This window comes from Egretta garzetta, unplaced genomic scaffold, assembly GCF_000687185.1.
Source record: "Egretta garzetta isolate BGI_Z169 unplaced genomic scaffold, ASM68718v1 scaffold163, whole genome shotgun sequence".
NCBI classification, from domain to species: domain Eukaryota; kingdom Metazoa; phylum Chordata; class Aves; order Pelecaniformes; family Ardeidae; genus Egretta; species Egretta garzetta.
In genome coordinates this window covers 2,958,752-2,979,575 of record NW_009259308.1, presented here as the reverse complement: position 1 = coordinate 2,979,575, position 20,824 = coordinate 2,958,752, and the positions used below count along the sequence as shown (strand labels likewise).

The window sequence follows — 20,824 nt, the reverse complement described above, 5'->3', positions numbered from 1 at the left end:
AAGTGGTCGAGTCCCCATCCCTGGAGGTATTTAAAAGATGGGCAGATGAGGTGCTTAGGGACACGGTTTAGTGATGGGATGGCAGGGGTAGGTTAACGGTTGGACTTGATGTTCTTAAAGGTCTTTTCCAACCTAAACGATTCCATGGTTCTGTGATTCTCCCACACCGACTATACAAGCACTCTGTCTCGGTCTCTTTCTAAAGCTGCTGCTAATGGGCATTTCCATACTGACTGAAACAGGCTGTGTTAGAAATACCGAGGGGAAGTCCCGCGCCTGCCCAGCCGCTCTCCCCCACCAGGTTCGCTGCAGCACGTGCGTTCCCCTGGCCATAGGAACGCGCAGTTTGGCTTTTTTAGGTATTTCCATGCAATAAGCGCTTAACTAACAATCCTCGTGGAAGGGCTAGATTAAAAAAAAAGAAGGCCTGCAATGTAATTCCCTTATCCTCATTTTGCCATAAGTTTTAAGGAGCTCAGCAGTCGGTGCCAGAGCTCCCATTCCTGCACTACCCCTCATACCCCATAACCAGCTGCGGGGCCTCCTCCGCCAAGTACACGGTGTGCCAAAAACCCAGTGGCCGGGCCTGTAGGAACTCATTTGCTTTTCTGCAGTCTTGTTGCAAAGCAGCTCTTCAGGGGAAAAAAAGAAAGGGGAGGAAAAACAAAAAAGAAAAAGGAAAAAAAGCTGCTTCCAAAATGCTTTTCTCTTTTGGAGAAAAAAGTTAAGACCAGACCCCAGGAAGCCTGCAGGACTCTCCAGTCTTAATCTTATTTACCCATTTTCCCATTCACAGTTTACAGTTTTTATCTGGGTGTTGATAAATGATGATACCGAGAAGGCGGATGTTCATAATAGTGATCATTTAACGTCTTCAAATCTCTTCTGATGTTTTCCAAGATATTTTGTAACATGTCTGTGCCTGCACCCAAGTTTCATGGCACTACGCTAGCTCCTGAGGTGGGGACGGGCCGTGCCAGCCAGGGAGGGCCCTGCCCAGGCAGGACAGAGCTGGGGGGGGGGAGCGACGGCTGAGAGCCGGGCCTGGGGGTAAGCGCCCAGCGCTGGGTGCAGTGCATCCGTGGGAGAGCAAACCCAACCACTCCCGGGGACTCAGGGGGAACACCCAGCCCGAAAGACTGCTGAGGCTTTCCTAGGGTGGCCTGATTCTGAACAGGAGTGAAAAGACCTTGAAAGCATTGCTGTAACAGCCGTGTTTTCAGCTCATATAGGAACACCCGAGAAGTGAAATCACTGGTGGTGTAGGACACCACTAAGCTTCACAAGCCAAAAAAGCCAACTAAAAATTAGAGTATGAGACGTTCAGGAGATAGGTTTGCTGTTGCTAGTAAGCACATTGAATGTGAAGATGTTCCTTGGTTAAACCTTTCTGGCTTGTAATATAGCATTTAATTACCTTATGCAATCAAAAAAAATGCTTATTTATAGATATCTGTGTATATATGTATATATCTGATAGAGATATATGCAACAGTAAATGCAAAGACAGTATTAAAGGAAAAATCCATACGTTTCAGTCTGCTCACGTGCAGGATGTGGTCTCAAGAGACAGCCCAGGGGTCAGTACGAGGATGACCGGGCACCAGGGGTATTTATTCCCGGGGACCCAACGGCTAACAGGTATTGGGGGCCTGCCCAGGCTCTTAAGTGGAAGCTAAGCTCGCGAGCACGTGGCGTTCTGCCTTTCACCGCAGTGCTACCCCCCTCCCACACAGCCAGGCAAGCCCTGCAAAAGAGAAACAGGATCTGATGCAAGTATCCATTTCCCAAAAAGTCATGAACAGGCACAGGCGGAGATAAGCCTCTGTCGCGGGCTGAGGATTCGCCACCTACCTTGGCAGTGTTTTTATCTGGTGGGAGTCTACATTTAGAATTTCCAAAAATGAGAATACAATTTTATCTGAAGTTTGAGCTCCTTACCCATGGGCTAGTGTGTACCAGCTCCCCATCCTGCCTCAGCGCTCTTCCCCACCCCTGTCTCCTGCCTTCAAAAGTTTAATTTTTAAGCAAGCGCGCAAAGATGGACCCTTTCATCCCCAGGCAATCAGATGTAAGGCTTTCTTTCACTTAGTCTTGCCCGTGTGAGGGGAATACAACGTAACGATACAACTTTCAGGCCAGTAGTTTGGATAGGATATGAACTAATTGGTGGTTTGGTTTTGTTTTGAACACCCTTCGGTTTGGGTATGTGTGATGGCGGGCATCAAGCCACGTGTGCGGCCCAGCAGTGGCACCCAGAGGCCAGGCAAGGACACCCGCGCGGGGCGGCTAGCGTCAACCTTCACAGAAAAGCAAATTTCAAAAGACAGTGTTTGCGAATTGTAGAGTTTAAACAGTTTCTCTTAAAAAAAAAAAAAAAAAAAAAAAAAAAAAAAGCCTTTTGCCAATCCTCTTCCTGGACAAGTCCAGCAAATATTCTGGAAGTGAATGACGTCATTGCATTGCGTAAGAATTTCCACGGCCCTTGTAAGGCGTTTTCTGCAGCACCGCCAACCCAGCCACCGCCCTGCAGCACAAGAGGCTTCATCTCTGTCAATTGGGGCCTTCTCTGTCTCTTTGCTTGCACGTGTGGCTTTGCCCCCACCCCCGGGCAGAACAAACGCTCCCATCGGTTCAGTTTTCTACTCGTGAGTACTGTATCCAGTTCAGAACCAACAGCTTACTTTATTAAAAATTTTACCATTTTATAAAAGACATGTTTAATTATGATGGAGATGGCTGTATTGTAATTAATATTTTGAGATAATTGTGATTTTGAGCTTAAATTATATACAGAAAATGGTCATTTTTGTATGTGTTAAAAGATTGCTATATTACAAATGACTAACTGTACTTTTCAGTTTAACTACAGTATTCATGTAAATAAAGCTGAATGAGGAAATATTTACTACTTTATTAACATAGATTGTGAATGTACTTACTTAATGTTTTTTGCAGTATAAAGACTTACTGAACTTGAAAGCTGCTTCATTTTACGTGCAGAAAGGTACTTCAAAATTCTATTTTAAATCTATTGATTCAGTGCAATCAATTATATCGTTGGTTCATTTGCACATGCAGGTTGTATCCTTCCAGTTTTATTTCATGTATGACACTTATCCGTAAGGTGCATATTGTGTTTAGAATGCATTTTGCAGATGCTTCTGTACATAAAACAAATACAGGGACTAAAACAATGCTGTGCAGTGTATAGCAGAGCCATTTTTCGGCTTTGGTGTACCCAACTTTTTCAGTATTTAAGAAAAGTGTTTTGAATAACATTAAAAAGTCTCTTTATTGTATAAATAATAAAAATGTCACCTTATTGTAATTAACTTTTGTCCTCTTTTACTATTGGAAAGGCTCCAAGCTTTCAAAAAAACCCCCTGCTGTTCTGCAAGTTATGGGAAGGGAGATGGTCGTTGCCTGCGCGGTCTGGTAACCACGCCCCCCCCCTCTTTGGGCATTTACAGCTCCAGCAACGGTCGTGGCATCGCCCAGCACGCAGAGCCGAGGGCAAGACTCCTTTTAATTACCAGATACGTCAGGCAGAGACTTGAGAAGTGAGTAACCCCCCCGCCCCTTGTTCAGCCATAGCTACTGGTGAGACACCGGAGACGGACCCGGAGGGACGCAGGCCTGCGAAGGGAGGCCTAGCCTTTGCCGCTTTTTTGGGTACAAACACCTCATGGGAGATGGGGAAGCAAAGGAGAGGGTGTGGGGGGTGAGAGCAGCAGCAGCGCCATCACCCAAGCCCCCCCAGCACGGCTCTTGCCTTGCTCACGCTCAAATGAGCCCTCAGTCCCCCTGCCCAAAGACACCATCGCGTCTTTTTAACAGCAAATGCCTTGCCCCTGCCCTTCTCCTCCCGCTGCCCCCAGCCCCTCTTCCCAGCACGGGTTAATGCCAGGCGCCAGGTCTCGGGTGCCGCCGGCCGCCCTGGCCGGTTCTGGTCCCCCTCCGAGGGGGGTGAGGGCGCGGTGCAGCTGTGCATAAGGCGCCCCACGCCTCCTCCGCTTGCTGGAAGGCGCTCGGTAACGCTGAAGCCCCTGAGGATGAGTAAGGGTGGGGTTTATGTTAATTCTGGACCCATTCAAAAGCTGGAAAGTTTCACTTTGAACCGCATTAACGTTTGCTGTGTTACAGAAAGGGCAGGCGGGAAAAGGAAAATGCTTTCATTGCACGCGTTTTTCCTTACCAACCCATACCCTAGGAAGGGCACCCATTTGACATCAGCCCAGCAGCCCTCCCACAGAGGCTGAGGGGAAGAGGCAAATGGAGTCAAAAATGAAAAGTATCTAAATGTTACTGGCTCTGCTATAGTTAAGTTTTCTAGTTTTAAAAAACTCAAACCATACGTCCAACAGGAAACATTTATTATTTCAGTGCCGCTACCACCATCAGCCCTGTTTTGCTTACTTTCCCGTGAGACACGCGCGCAGCCTGCCGTACGCCCCGTACCGCATCCTCATCATCCTCGCGCGGTTTAAGGGTTCGGGCATTTCATCGCATACAGACCCGTAACCAGTTTTTTGAGGCGGCAGTGAAGAAAGAATAAATACCTTACGGGAGACTATAATCCGGGCATACAAAACAGCAGAGTGGCTACTTCTGCCCTTTGCTCAAATGCTTTGCTGCTGACAATTCTTTTAAAAATTAGCTTAATTGTAGAAAAAAAAGCCATTGTCGCGATTACTGAAGGCAGCTTTCAGTGGCATCCTTTATTACAAAAAGTGTAAACGTATAGTGTGGTATTTTAAAATGCACTCTTGAAACATGCAGCCTGGGGGGAAAACGTTGCACAGGGGAGTTCGTTCTTAACATGCAAACTACGACGAGTTTCCTACCGCTGCTGTGTGGCCCAGGGCAGGTTACCAAGCAGCTGACGAAGGAGGAGGGAGGCAGTAAAACCACGCGGCATTTGGTCGGAGAGGATAAGGCGTTGCTCGTACTTCGATTCCCGAGTCTGCCACGGACACAGGCTATTGTTTCAAGTAGGAATTCGGCTTCTCAGATACTCCAGCACTGCAGCTGTTCCTTTTGCTAAAATGGCTGCTCGGGGAGTGCGGAACGGGTTTCCTTCTAACAGCAGCGTCCTAGAAAAACCGAGAGGTGCCGAGTTACTCATATACAGACTTTTCCTTGTACCAACACATGCATACACCGCATACACCACATACAGATTTTTGAATCTTTTGAAATAATAAGTAATTCCTCTCCTGTTCCACTAAAAGAATTCTAATTTCTGCTCTAACTTACCTTTAGAGACATCTGAATTTTAATTTACGCTAATAAATCAGTGGCGGTATATTACTGTAGACACAAAATACACACATACCCTACTTCTTCAGCCAGCCTCTGCCAGATAAGAGAGAAAAAGAACTGCTGAAATACAGAAATGGCGCAACAAAAGGGGGACACTATATTAAATCGTAGCTCTCCACTTTCTAGCTTAGCTGCCGGCCCCCTCTTCAGCACGTGTAATCGCTCTGGAGGTTTTTGCTAGGGGGGGTGGGAGGTTTATTTTATATTTATAAAAGTCCCTGCCACAAGCATTCTCAAAAGGGGAAAACCACAGGGGCCAGTCACTTGTTTGATACGACAGGCTCCTTACGTGTAAGTGCCGTCTCTGAGGTGCATTATGCAGGGATACGCACAGCCACGTCTCCCTATACGTTATTTAGAGAACGTTACCGTGTCTCGTTTGTAGCAACGCGAGTTAGACGCACGGGTAAGGAGCTAAATGTGTTAACTGACAGAGCTACGGCTCGCCCACCCGGCTCCTCTGTAGGCGCACCAGCAGTGGGTCTGTGCGTACAGACAAGGTAACTGCCCTGGGCTCCGACATTGGAGTTACGCAGACCAGCATCGCCTTCCCATTTTTATAAAAAAAAAAATAAATCATGAAACAACTTCCCCAGTTCTCTACAATACTGAGGAAATATGGAAGAAAGTGCATTGGTTTACACATGGCAAGAGAGACCCATTTTGTGCACTGAGACCTACTGAGACCTACAAATGTAACTGCGGGCTGGTTCCTTTTCCTCTGACAAAACATGCCCGAAGACATCGGTCAGAATATATTTTTATAAAACAGGTCATCACTTAAAACACACACCTCAGATTTTCACAGTTTCCAAGTTCTGGTGGCACGTGGAGGAGGTCGTTGTTCTGCAGGTCCAGCGTTCCAAGCCTCTCCATCTTCTTTAGCTGCAGAGGGTCGATGGACCCAACCTGATTGTTACTGAGCAGGACAGTCTCCAGTGCTGCGATGCGATACAGGACGCTGGGAAATACTTTAAATCTTCAGGATGAAAAAGGAGGCAAAGCAATGCAAGTCAGAAGTAGGGCGTGCAAAAAATTAGCAGCCTTTAAAATCAGACAGCTTTTTAGTTTTGTTTAGTTACGGTAAACATTTAAACAAGCTCTGAAAAGAGAAAGCATCCGTTCTTTTGCCTTGCTCACTGAGAACAAGCTGAACACCACGTCCTCCGTGGCAGCCGGGCACCTCTAACCCAACTGCAGGCCAGCTCCACTCACGTGACAAGACTGGCGTGTCACACAGAACAGGAGTCACCGGCGTCGGTGACACCAGATTCTCTGTGCACTTGAGAAGTGCCCCACTGAGTCAGAGGAGCAGTGCCAGCGCTGCGCCCCTGCTGGGAGCAGGTGCCCTTCGGGAACACCACCCAGCCCCCTCCTGCCCACCCTTCCCCTCACATTTCCCATCACTCGGAACTGCTGTACTACGGATGCCGACGGGTAGTCCTGTGGGTATCCGTGTTTTGATAACACTGTTTGCAGGATCGTTTAATCCCTTTTTTAACCAATTGCTACTCTCTCTCCCAAACTTTTGTGGCATGAAGTTCCAAAAATACACTACCCGTTGGGTAAAGAAGTACGTATGCTTTGTTTTAAGCTCACAGCTGGTTGATCGAGTGCCTCCCTGTTCTTACATCACAGGAAAACGAGACTGAACTCAGCCCAGGTTTGTTTTTTTTTTTATGTACAATAATAAAATCTAAATAGTTGCTCACCTGTTAAAAGAAAGATTTATTATTTGAAGTCTTGTCAGTGCCTCCATTTCCTCAGGCAAAGATGTCAAAAAATTATTTCTGTGTATCAAATGGAGACAAACAATAATCACTAACTTGTACAAAGTTTTAGTTAAGAATCTACAGAGACAGCACACGCATATTTATCAGTGCTAACATGCTGTCTTAAACCAATTAATTGCTTCATAAGTGGGTCAAGACCATGCTCAAGGACAGATGCTTGCTCATGCAAGCCAGGTCTGCATTCTCCTTTCTGCCAGGAGGAGATTTGAAGCCTGTCCTTTTAGAGAGCCCCAAGTGTTTCAAAGCACCTAACAGCTCCACATGCCCACCTGGCGATTCAGCTCCCTGGGTTTCAGAGCAAAGCCCCTGGAACTGCCCAGATCTTGGTTGCCAAAGTGGTTTTAGACAGCAACTTAAAATCTCCGAGAGCCTTTTATGACTGAGACAAGACCTTTCATCACAGCAAGTTTGAGCTTGTCCACTTGTTTTTAGTGTTCTTCTTTAACCAATGCCTAAATCTAGGCCACCTGCTATTTCAGGTCTGCCGGTCACTCAACTGTCGCGGAGGCATTTTGGGAAATGAAAAATTATTTCAGTACTGCTATTCCACTGTAACAGATGGCTGGTTTAAAAAGGCATGAAAATAAGTTACTGAGAAAGGAAGTCCAACACATGTCACAAACCTGATATCCAAATGCGTCAATTTATGGAGCATGCAAAGCTCCAAGGAAATAGATGAGATTTTATTGAAGCCAAGGTTGACATCGCAAACCGAGTCTTTCAGCTCCACGATCCTGAAACCCAATATGAATATACTTTTATTACGTAAGCTCATGTTTGCATTCTGTTTTCTAAGTTACTGAAAAAAACCCTGCTTCGTTCCACACATCAAGGACACCCTATGTGTCTTGACGTTTCAGACGCGAAAGCTGCCCGTCCCGCAGCCTTACGCCTGATGTAAAGACAAAGCTCAGAATCACTCTTTTAAGGTTATTAGCAGAGTACATTTTCTCTCACTGATTAGGAGAGCAAATTTTATGACAAAAGCCTCCTCCCTTAAAAGCGGTTAAGGGGTATTTCAGGAACTATGGCACAGATGACCATCACTGCCATCTCCTGGCTTATAAATGTTTTAATAAAAAGACTACCGGTCTTCTTTAGCTGGCAAACAAACAGAAAGAGGTTGTTGTTTTATTTCCATCTTTCATTTCTGTCCCACTGCTCTGCTATTACAAGTTCCAGGGAACACAGCATTTGCTGCTTCTTGTGAAAGGGCATTATATTAAGATGTTTTGGTGTTCAAGAGCTCAAAAAGTTAGCTGCTGAATCCCTGTGACAGGATCGCTGGTTTAGCCCTAAAAACAGAAGGCAATTAAATGAGCTAAATACTCATCTCTCCTAGCTGGATTGCCACTGAATCCTCTGGCACCTAGCAGCTGCACACCTACACCTTCCTCCTCAGTGAATGCAACAGCCTCTAATACAGTGAAAATGCTTGTGCCTCCCATGCTTCATCTCACTAAACTGATTTTCTACAAATTGCACTGAAAAGAGATTTTTTTCCTATGAGAAAGAGACTGCACCTCTTCAAATTCTATGTGCTAAAGCTTAAAAGTTCAGCACACTTGGGTCCCAGAATGGAAATAAGTTACCCCCACAAACCTGGTGGTAACCTTAAAAACCAGCTTTCGGGATTGTCTGGGGCTACCAGAGATGCAGTAACCTTCCTCCTTACACAAAAAGACCATTTATTCCCATTAGTGTCAACAGGAAGCTTCTCCTTCAGTGCAGATGAAATAACAAGTCAATAAAATTGAATTCTATGAACAGAAAACCTATCAAGAAGAGAGGCATGGAAATTATTCAGGCTTCCTTAAAAAAACCCACAGACAATTTTGCTGTCTGAAGAAACTGAATTTAAATAGAACCTCAGCTATCACCCAATAAAGTGGTGAATCCACACAGATTATCTTCCTATGGGAAAAAGACCTCTTTGTGGAGAAAACAATACTACACTGCAGCTACGCGCAGCACTTCATTATTGTAAGAAGTCACATCAGTCTCCCCTCATTCATTTCAACGACGCTTAGCAAAGCAAGATGACAAACACGTAATGAAAGCCCCACTGAGTGTAGCCAAGCTGCTTTTTACTGCAATCTTCGTGCTGATCAATGAACCCACCGGCGTGCAACTCGTACCAGAAATGCAAGTGTATTGCTCAGCATCTCAATTATACTTTCAGTCGTGTGTGTCAGCGTACACACGCACGCGTAGCATAAAGTGCAAATATACTTGACCAGGAAAACCACAAGATGCTGAGGAACAGAAGCAGAAATGAAAGTAACAAATAGAGAGTGACCTTTACAAAAGTACCTTGGTGGAATTTCATTCAGCTGATTTTTGCTGAAGTTGACAGTGGTGACAGGATTGCTCCTGCCTGCATTGAACATTTCGTCAGGAATCACAGCTGCCTGTTTCTCACTGAACAATGAAAAGCATTTAGCTGATTAACATGAACAAGTCCATCATTTCCCATTTATTAACAAGACATTTTCATCTTCTTTTAGAAAAAGATGAGTAGTAGAATAGATATCACAAATATCCATAATTTGAAGCCCTTGAAGGACTGTTAATCAGAAAGCTGCCCATCACGGCACCAGGCTACACAGCATCTGGGCGGTAACATCATTCCACACTGGCACCCTGATCCGTCATCTTGCTTAAGAAAAATCGGTAAGAGCCGAGTTATGTCGCTACCTCAACAAACCCGTGAACGCTGCACACTGGGCCAGGAAGTGTAGCAAGATTGGCATTAAACAGATTTCCCCCGCCCAGCTCAGGAAACACCCCCAGCTTTGGAGCTCCTACGTCTCGGGTCCAACCACTCGCTTTGGAGCCCCTGCACTTCGGGTCCAACCACTCGCTTTGGAGCCCCTGCACTTCTGTGGTGAGCAAAGCCATCCCACCCCTCTTCACAACTTACATTGTTGGCTACATTTAAGAAATAACTGAAGAATAATCACCTGCTACAAGATGTTCTGAGACTTAATGAAAATTGCTGAAGAAGTTTAGAAGGTGCTAAAAGCACCTGAAAGTGTTACACATTTCAGTGAGTTAAAAGGAACGTTACTGCGGAGTATTTGACAATACAAGGAAATAATTTAAAACCCTTGCAATTCAAATCTGCCTATTCCCGAGCACACAAATTAAAGTAAAAAATGCACAAATGCAGCAGGACTTGCAGACAGTTTGGTATGTATCGGGGGGGGAGGCGGGGAGGAGGAAAGTGTTCTTACAGTTTTAGAAGTAGGTAATATTTCAAAACACATACCTGTATTCCAGTAATTTTAGTGAAGTTATGGCATGCATGTTAATCCTTGACTCACTTGGAAGAGTCATGGCTGTCACAGGAGGCTCTTGATTTGGGCTAGTTACGTCATCTAGAGATAGCAAATGCATACAGTCACACAAACTACAGGCTGCAGTCAGGTGTGGTGTTCTGAATGACCTAGATGGAGATGGTTAGTGCCCCATCTCACCTGCCATCGCCCTTTTTAATTCTTCCTGTGTTCTGGCTCAACTGAATATAATCTGATTCAGATTATTTCAAGAATTTTCTAGTAAAGGTTTTTTGTCAGCTTGGGTTTCTGGGTTGTTTTTTTTTTTTAGGCTGGGTGGAGGGGAGAGGAGTTGACTTGGATTTTGAAAAAATAGGTCAGGAAGCCGTAGAGATGTTACGCTAGCAGTGGCTAGCTGTTACGTCAGGCAGTAGCCTCCGAGGGGTGGGAAGCCAGGAACAATCATAAGCAGGGAACTGGGGCTGGAAGTGATGGTCCAGATCACCTGTATCCAGAAATCTGACCACAGTTGTAGTTAAAACATTGATAGTTACAAACCTTGATCACACCTTCCTGTGTTGATTACTATCCACAACCCACACAAAAAAGCTACTGGTGTTGCAAGGCTACTTTGAACGTTTAAGAAATGCAGATTAAAAGCAATGTTCTACACATCTGAGGTGGGGCATCACACCCTAGGGATTCACATACGTGTAAGTAGGGCGAAGCTTAGCTACAAGTCCAAACGTATGATAAATTCAACTTCCACTGTAAGAAATGGAACACAACTCTATGCAAATGCAGCAGCATTCATGAATAAAAGTCTACTAACAGCTGCACCTAACCACATCTAGTTATCCTTTTATTAAGAAAGGTCAAAAAAGTCAAAAACAAGTTAAAAAAACCCCAACCCCCCAACTTTGTCCAGATTAAACCTCTACAGAAATAGGACTGCTAATGGCTCAGCTCCAAGTTGGATGCTGTAACAGGCAGAGTAAAATCATAAGCATTGCTGTATGTGCAAGACATCAGCTAATTTTATTATCCACAATTATATTATCTATTCTAGTTGACCAGATAAGCTTCTGAGTATGTACTCCAGCATCCAATTAATTTCTGTCAAGTTAATAATATGTCAGATTTGCATGGAACCTGACATTTTGAAGCAGTTTTATATGGTGCAGTAACCTAATTAATACTGCCATCCTCTGGCAGAAGGAGAGAAAACCCACTTAACAAAAACGAAAATTCACGCATACTATTTTCAATAAAAGTTGCTGGCAAGTATTACCGAGGGCCCTTCTATATTAACTGGTTAAGCAGTTTTTGCCATTTACGTGCAGCACGATCGTTTCCATATTATATTTAACATGACCGGTGAATTCAGTCATTTTGCCTACTTTATGTTTTAAAACTTAAGAAAGATGAAGACTCCTAGAGATGGTAAACTGAAGTCCTGTCTTGAAAGGATTTCATCTTCTCAGCCTGTGAGTTATTTAAAGACTCTGATAGCCTGTTTCCTATATAATAAAAACCAGTCATCTCCACTATTTTGTTTAGAAAACACAGAACAAAAGGAGAAAAAAAAAATCCCAAATGCTGAAATACCTCAGTGATTTAGAAGCCCAGGTATCAATCTGGAAAGTGATTTGAGTGTGCAGGAGCAACTAGCAACTTCCTGTCTGCTTTTTTGATACTATCAGTTCATTTCTACAAAGTAAGGTATCTGTTAGAGAAATGTGGTACAGAACCACCTAGGTGCTTTTTAATCCACAGGGGCAGAGCTTTGAATCCAAGAGAGAATTCTGCAAAAATCATACAGCATTTGCACAGAGATATTGAAATATTTAATCTGATTTTCTACTTTATGACTTTTTAATTATTTCTATAGGGAAAGTTGGGATCAAGACTGTTAGATAGTCGAAGGATGAATTTTAACAGGCCAGGATTAGAATGAAATTTAAAATAACCAGTTACTTTCCCCCCCGAAACTTTTTATATTCTTAGTCAGCTATGTGGTAGACTTCACGGCATCACCAAGACTTTAAGGCAGACTTTTTTATGCACGTACTTTCTGGGAATCACAGGACTGTACTGCCCGTGTTAATACATGAATGAATAATCCATAACACCTTTGCAAACCTCACCTACTCTTCTATACTGTGACCAAGCCAGCAGACAGATGGCAAGCTTAAAAAGAAGATCCCCTTATGTAAACTTCCCATGACGTTCAGGGGAAAAATAAAAAAGCTACTGGAATTCCTCATGCAAAATGCATGAAAGGACCAGGGGAAAAATTCTTAAAATTGTTTTTCTAAATTAGAATCCTCAATAATGTTTGTTATTCAGTATTACCTAACAGAGTAAGAAAAAGCAACAGCACTGAAATATAAGAGCAAACTGTTGAGTAAAGAAAACTCTGTTATTGCAGAATAACTGAAGGAAACTGGACTGAAACAGCTATCCTCTGTAGGTGCTCATTATTTTAATGTCTTAGAAAGATTCTTATTAAAATGCAATGCAGTAGAGTAACATACCTTGCATTTTGCTTCTTAGGTATTTCAGAAGTTCCTGGGTGCCCTTCTTTAAAAAAAAAAAAAAAAGCATTTTTGTCAATAAGCATTTGCCAGCCAGTATTTCCACAGCTGTTTGACAATGACGAATGACAGTTCCAGTCACACAGGTGGAGCCCATAGCACTGCTGACCATAAAAGCCACCTAATGCTTCCCGTAGAAAAACCCTCTTTGCAGCAGCTTATGAACTTGCTTATTTACAATTTTGTTTATTTATTCCAGTCGAAAATTTCTAATCCCATGTCACTATCTCAGGCTCTACATTTTTAGCTTTTTATCTAAAGTCATTAGCCAGTTCCAAGAGCAAGGAAAAAAATGTTCAAATAAACTTAACCTTTTCTTTTAAAAGAGAATTTTTAAGAATTTTAAAATTATGCTTTGGAGAAGAGATTTAAAATTTGTCAAGGAAGCTGACCATTCAGTGTTCTGGTCAGTTTTTATGCCCAAAATTATAAACTCTGGGAAAAACACTGCAGTTTATACAATTTGCACGGATTTTTAACAGCTGGATTCTCCAATGATTTGACTTTCAATCCTCTGACAGCAACTTCTACTTGTCAAACACAGTTACTATCTGCATAATCTATGAGTAATCACGCATAAATCTCATCCAGCCCATTTGTTTTAGGATAAAGTTATGTTTCCTGTACAATTTTACATGCTTCTCCTTGATGCTTTAAAACCAGGGACTGACCTGAAGTGCTGAATATGAATTAACAGTTCTCACCCTAGCCAACAACTGTATTACACACAATAAGAGACTGACTCATCTGAATGCAGAGGGGATAAAGCAAATGTGGAGGTGGGAAAGGAAGGAACTCTCACAAGGAACCCGGTCAGACAGCAGAAGCAGAAGACAAAGACTGAGAAAGAGAGTCTGGAGGAGACTGGGACCGACTGCAGGGACAGCTAGGCGTGGCATGTGCTGAACTGGGCAAGACAAGAAGCCAACATGGAAGAACCTGGAAACTTTTAAGGAAAAGGTGAAGGTCAAACAGAAAGCTGAGCAACAGTCACGTGGCTTGTGTGGAGAGGAAAGCAGACAGTAAGACAAAGCTCAACAGCCAGGTGATGGTATGTTACGCAAAAAGGAGAGACTAGGATTTAACAGAAGACAACTGGAAATGTATCAAGAAACAAGAATGGGTTTAGGACTTGAATGAGAGGTCTGAGGAACAGGAAAAGATGAGACAGAGCAGGGATGGACAAGAGAAGAGTCTGTGCCTGCTAGACTATACTTACCCCCCAGTCCTCACTGACTGTTAATCTCAGTATTCACCTGCTGCTAAGAAGTGCCTGGGGAACCCTATAAGCTTTATCAATTACGCCTCTAAATCAAGTGTAAAAAAATCTAGATAGGCATATAAAATTCCAGTTACATGAATTTACAGTGTTGGTAATGGATCAAGACAATGTAAGTATAAAATGTCATAATGGAATCCTTGAACCTGTTGTTTGCTACAAATCTGAAATAGAGACAAGAAATTACACACATCTACGCTCTTACATTTGAAAGATAGTAAATCCTCAGAAGCTAGGGAATACCAGAACTGAAGTAGCCAGGCAACCCTAACTCAGGCTCCTTTGCATGTACATTTTAAGCCAACTTTGAGCTCTGGAATCATGCATGACTTCCATCCATGGAAGCCCTGCTCATTAATTTAGTGCATACAATGCTCACTTGATCAGATACACGATGTTTTCCCTCTTCTGATGAGTATTACAAAATTTCCTTTCTACAAAGAGTCTTTAGTGTTGCGTATTTTTAGAGAATCCCAGTGCTTTATAAACAGTGGCAAAAGCACAGAAAGAAGTAATGCGTACCACCACCAAGAAGAGGGGCTTGCTGGGGAATAAAAAAAAGGGGAGGGGAATTCTATAGCAGCATTAGTGCCCATGCTCTGGCCTCCATGCTGCCCTACGTTCTTGTTTCTTTATGAACAATTCACACCTTCACTTTGCTGGTTACCTACAGAGAACGCAGATCTGAGGTGCAGGTTATTCATAAGAAAAGGTAGTACATCAGATTGTCGTTGCTCAAAATGCATCTGCCATCAAATACACTTTGGAAATTGAATGCTAGATCCTTAATTCAAGCAAGTAGGAAACGGAAAACAGAAATCCATGCCCATCTAAGAAACACCTGATGTAAAGCACTCACCTAGCACTGCAATGAACTGTGATTGCAACAGGATTCGGCAGCAGACAGCTGCCTTATCCTTTTTTTCCCCAGACATCCATTGCCTCGTTTGCAATACATACTATAACTTCTGTAGCAAATCAGAAATGTCCTATAAAGCAACCACCTCCTTTATTCCACAGTCCTCATGATCTTATGCACTGCATCAGACTCCAGTGGAAAGAGTACCCGAACCACAACACAAACAAAAGAGATGGATTAAAGTTGCACAGGCTACTTGAAATCTGGTTGTTTTCTGATTTTTTAAAATGTTTTGTCTACACAATCTGGATAAGGCACATATGCGACATTACCAAACTAGGTACTATCTGTAGTGCTTACTTGCAGAAGGTCTCTTCGAATGGTTCTCAAAGGATTTCCCTCTAATGCCAGGAATTTCAACTGAGGAAGGCTCCCCAATGTGTAAGGCAATCTGCAAATGGAAACAACTCATTTCAAAGCAGCTTCAAAACAAATTCTGAAGAATTTGCAATGCTTTGGCAGATGGCCTGGTATTCCGAAGCTCAGGGTCAAATAAAAAGAGACAGAATATATTACATCTAAGAAAGGCACAGTTTGATCATAGCATTTACACAGTATAGAAAGGGTTCCTTCATTTTATGATTCTTTTTAAATTAAATTTTACAAAGCGAAATACATCAGCTATAGAATTAGATATCATTAGCTATGCCTCATCACAGACATAACGCAGTTTTTAATATTACCTACTGATATCATTGTTGGTGAGGTCAAGTCGCTCCAGCTTCTGAAGCAGAGTAATTTCGTCAGGAACCGATTTTATCTTGTTGTCTCTAAGTTCCAACACAGAGAGGGAATTCAGATGCTTCAGATTCTCTGCATTTAATATTTCAATCTGATTTTCACCAGCATGTAGTTCCTACGGAAACAAAGATCACTTACTGTTACTCTAGTAAAATTACTTTATAACTTACTAATCTCCTAAATCATGGCACTGGCAAACCCACATGGTGACATGGAGAAAGCACAGATTTTCATTCTCTTTCATCTGCATACGAAACATCAAAGCCTCCAAAAATTCAGACACACAAGTCTGAACTTAGCTGTTCCGAAACCACCACAGAACCCTCAGCTTTGAGTTCAATTTTCAAGCTAGGAATAATTTTGCTCTGCATTTGTCAAGAACTTGTCAATGACTTCTTTGCTCAAGAAGTTTCTTAAATTCCAAGTTATAGGAAGTTGAGAGGGCAGCTCTCCATGTCCCTATTGGAAATGTTTCACTTATAATGGAAAAACTGAACAGTTCTTCAGACCAAACAGAGTGTACACATGCTGCTGGACACACCAAGGCACTGAACTTCACCACAGCAACATGAATTTTGCTGAAATAGCTTGGGATTTTAACTGCTGAGTTCAGAGTTATGCAAAACTAAGAAGGTATCTGCATTCTTTGATGGATTTGGTCATGGGAAACACCATAGTGATACAGGCATTCAGTTGGCCCAATCATTTTTCTAATAGTTGAGTAACAAATTTCTGATGTTCTGAGGCAGGTGATTTTCAATTGTAGACATATCGGAAGTTAAAGCTACAAAATACTTGGAACATCTGACTTGCTAAAATGGGGGGAAAAAAAAGTGCACTTTCTCTGCAGTTACAAAAAAAAAAAAAAAAGATAGCGAACAAAGTAAATTTATCCAGAAAATGTTCCTGGAGATAAAAAAATAACTGTTGCAGGCAATATTAGATCTGGTTTTTCAGTCATTTGTCTTCTAAATATTTCTTTTATTTTCCAAATCTGAAGAGTGCTGCTGCACATTTGTCTTCCAAATGATCTTGAGATTGACCAATGTGGACAGTAATTGCAAGTGGTATGTATTAAATAGAGTTCTACACACACGATTATAAATTTTTGAGCACAGCAATTCAAAAAAATTTGTGTTTAAAGTAACAGCTATTATTTTGAAAGTTTACAGCAAATACATTTACAATATGCCAACTATTTCAAACCTTACCTTCAGTAATTTGCATGAGGGAAGTTCTGGTAAGGAACGTAATTTATTTTTTCTCAGATAAAGTTGTTCCAAAGATGCCATAGTCGCTAATTTAGAAGGTACAGTTTCCAGGTAGTTTTTAGTACAATCCAGTTGTTTTAAGCCTATAGAAGCAAACATGCAAGTGACAAACGGAAAAGGAAGAGAAAATAAAAAGTTGTTTTCTACAGAAGTAGAAATGTAATTTTCTAAATTACTATAACAACATTTTGCCAATCAGAATTTTGGAAGAAATCAAATCAGCTAGCACGAACATTTTTGAAAACAAGGCATCTGCTTTTCATTTGGTCTTTATAGGACATACTGGAATGCTTTCAGTGACACTGCCAGATACTGGACTGGAGGGAATAAGAAAGGGTCTAATATTGTAGACCATCTCAGGAAGATCTGCAGGTAATTTCTACAGTGTTTATAAAAGCTGGCAGTCTACCACCTGTTCCTGCAGATCCACCACAGCTGTTAAAATACGCATTTCACATGAACCACTACTCAGCTTGGTATTTAACATTCAAATACTAGAATTCTGATTTTATCACTCTCTAATTTATGGGGGTTTTTCTCTCCAATAATTTCAACTCTCTCATTTATGCTTTATTTGCCAGTCAAAAAAAATTGTCAAATTGCTTATTGCAGTCTTAAGGCTAACAGCTTTTAAGCAGAACAATATTAATCCTTACATTTTTCTGATCATTTCCACATCCCATCAAGAAATATGCACCATGAGAGGACTCAAGTTTGATATACGGTAGCCGTAGCTGATTTTTTAAATCATTCTGAACTAATATTATTGAGAATACAGTAACTCTTAAAAGAACCCATTTTTTAAATCCTGAATAATATGCACTATGTTTCTGAACATAATTACAGAACTGGCTGTATGGCATTTAATAATCTGAGGAAACTAATTTACTTTTCATCGCACTGATATCTGCAGGCAGGTTCTTGATCTGATTACAAGCCAAATTGAGTCGCACTAAGTTAACGAGCAAAGCAAAACTTGTTGGAATGTCTGTGAGATGGTTGTTGGACAGATCCTGAAGATTAAAAAAAGAAAAGAGAGAAAGAGAGAGAGAGAGAAAGAGGTTAGAAACAGAGATGTTTAAAATATCCCACGAGGACTGCTACCGCAAAGTTAATTACTGGCAGAACATTAAAATTAAATGACTCACATCTTCAGGATCTCCCTGGTAGAAATGTGAATGGAAGAAACAAGTCTCCCATGACTGAGAGATCACAAGGGATTTGATTTTTCTTAAAATATTTGGCAAACCAAGAGCAAAACTTGGTTTCAAACAAAAAAAACCCCAAAACACCCCACAGTGTAATAACCGACAAACTACGTAAGTCCAAGAGCAAAACTTGGTTTCAAACAAAAAAAACCCAAACCACCCCACAGTGTAATAACCGACAAACTACAAGTCATTAGAATAGTCAGAAAGTTCTGCCCCCTAAGCTGTGGTTTTTAATTAGCTGTAGCAAAACATGGATAAATCAGCCTTTCCGCACAAATAAATATTTTTCAAAAAGTTGTAATTTACTAATTCTTCTAAATTGACAAGCTGTCCAAATCCATCCGGCAAGTGACTCAGCTCATTGTGATGAAGAAGAAGGCTCTTCAAATGCGACAACTGCATCAACTCTTCTGGGATACTTTCCAGTTTGTTGTGGCTAGTATTAAACATTGAACACAATGGGAAAAAACAATTACTAAGTGGTTTTCAGAACATAACTGCATAAAGAACAATTCTGTTACACATGCTATCCAAACGAAGAGTTGTAACACTTGCACCAGCCAGGTTATCTTAGCCACACGTGGCCTGTTGAAACACAAACTCTTCAGGCTCTAGGGCAAGTACAAAGCACACCCAGCATCAGATACACTGGATACTCCGTGCTGGCACCAACTAACTGTTAATTACATCTCCAGTGAGACAGGCTTCCGCAAAACATTCCCACACCGCAGCACGCACATACGCTTGCTGTTCAGGACGCTGTCACCTTTAAGAAAAATCTGTCTCCTACAACTCTTGCAGCCCTCTACAATGGATTAGCTTCCTAAGATAAATTAATTATGTTTGTTTATTTGTACAAGCATACTTTTAATCCCCATCTGAATCTACAATATTCCAGCTGGATCTTACATTCTTTTACGTATTTCACACACACAATGGCAGCATACCCTCTTTCTCCTTGTGCACAAATTTACAAAATTACTCCAGTAAACTGAAGAATACAAACTTTCCAGCATGAACAAGATCGCTATAATTATTTCCCATGGATATTATTCGTGACAAAAAGTATTTTTGTTCCTTTAAAATAAAATTGCCAGACTGAGGCACATGAATGTAGATACTGCTTCTGTGTGATTATTCAAAACGCCACCGTTTTCGCCTTCCAAGCAAGACTGAGACTTTGAGTATCAATGAAAATAATTTTAGCACACCTAAGACCATCAGTTTTGATCCAAAACTTAAGACTCTCAACATAGGAATATTCTCTAGTTAAGAATCTGAATCAATTTTCTGAAAGAAAATCTTATGTATTGCAATCTCTTATTCACACTGCGAAAGTCAGTGCAATAGTTCTCATGTTCCAGTTTTGTAGCATGTACTTACCTGACATCAAGTTTCTGAAGATTTTCTAATTGTCCTAAAGCAGAAGGAAGCGATGTCAGTTGATTATCATGCACCTGGAAAATAAAGTTTTTTAGAATACAGTTACTAATTTGTACCTTGTAGGTTTTCTTTCCCTACACCAAAACCAAATCGAACTAACCCAATACTTTTATACAAAATTATTCTGTGTAACAGCTATGTACATGCCTCCGTGCAATTACCAATAGCAGCAATGCAACTGCCAATCTGCCAAAATTCTACTGAAGTGATAGTAAACGCAAAGAGATTAGACGTGAAGGGGGTGTGGGGGTGCAAGAACGGCAGCTGCATCCAGTAATAGCTCTTCCTTCAGTATCAGTAATAAAACTTCTCAGATCTTTCTAGAGAACAGTACCCACTACCGGCGTATAAATTCGTACACTGTCAGTGATCTGTAACAGTATTTTCTTTATCCTGAGAATACACCAATGCCACTTCTACACATCCACCATTGCAGGGACCGTATTTTCCCAGCTCCTGCAGAGAGAGTACAGTCCTACCGTAACAGGATTCTTGTACTTACATCCAGAACAGTGAGCGCAGGCAGAAGTTTGACATCCTCTGAAAGACACTGCAGTTTGTTCGAGGCGAGTATCAGCTTGGTCAGATCTGTCTGCTCCCACCAGCGATCCGCCGCACCAAAAGAGAGGTTTTGATGAGCTTCCTCTGGAGTATCCAAATTTATCCGCCACACATGTTGAGGCACTATGTATGCAAACATAGACGCATCAGCTAAGTTCTCCTGATATCTACTCTCGAACTTCCACTGTCACAGTGCTTTCCATATATACATACACACATAGCCAGCCGTTTTTCTAGAGGCATTTTTCTAGAGCTGACAGTAACAAGCTGACGGGAATCTGCCAGCAACAGCCCGAAGTAAGCCGAGCTGCGAACAGCTGGTGGGAAATGCTCATTGCTGTCGCTCCCTCTGCACTCCCCCCGCCCCGCATAGACCCACGGCGCGGGAGGCACAACGCCAAACCCG

At 42.0% G+C, this 20,824-nt stretch overlaps 1 protein-coding gene across 1 annotated transcript; it reads right to left on the bottom strand.

Moving 5' to 3' along the window:
• Positions 1-4,397: 4,397 nt before the first annotated feature.
• On the bottom strand, positions 4,398-20,557 carry LRRC40 (leucine rich repeat containing 40). Its single transcript, XM_009636151.2, has 14 exons — positions 20,360-20,557; positions 19,798-19,871; positions 18,721-18,850; positions 18,093-18,216; positions 17,144-17,286; positions 15,875-16,047; positions 15,492-15,582; positions 12,934-12,979; positions 10,390-10,498; positions 9,432-9,539; positions 7,742-7,852; positions 7,038-7,115; positions 6,119-6,304; positions 4,398-5,096 (listed from the first exon to the last, which is right to left on the bottom strand). The coding sequence occupies exons 1-14, from the start codon at positions 20,555-20,557 to the stop codon at positions 4,991-4,993; spliced, it is 1,677 nt and encodes a 558-aa protein (XP_009634446.1). The 3' UTR covers positions 4,398-4,990.
• Between the last annotated feature and the right edge of the window lie 267 nt (positions 20,558-20,824).

What these genes read in the sequence shown, in the direction of transcription:
- LRRC40 (XM_009636151.2), bottom strand. Translation starts at nt 20,557, where the DNA reads ATGTTTGCATACATAGTGCCTCAACATGTGTGGCGGATAAATTTGGAT. An exon ending in ACCAACAATGATATCAGTAG is followed by an intron (nt 15,583 to 15,874) that starts GTAATATTAAAA and finishes TTCCATTTGCAG; the next exon opens with ATTGCCTTACACATTGGGGA. An exon ending in TTCGAAGAGACCTTCTGCAA is followed by an intron (nt 12,980 to 15,491) that starts GTAAGCACTACA and finishes TTTTTTTTAAAG; the next exon opens with AAGGGCACCCAGGAACTTCT.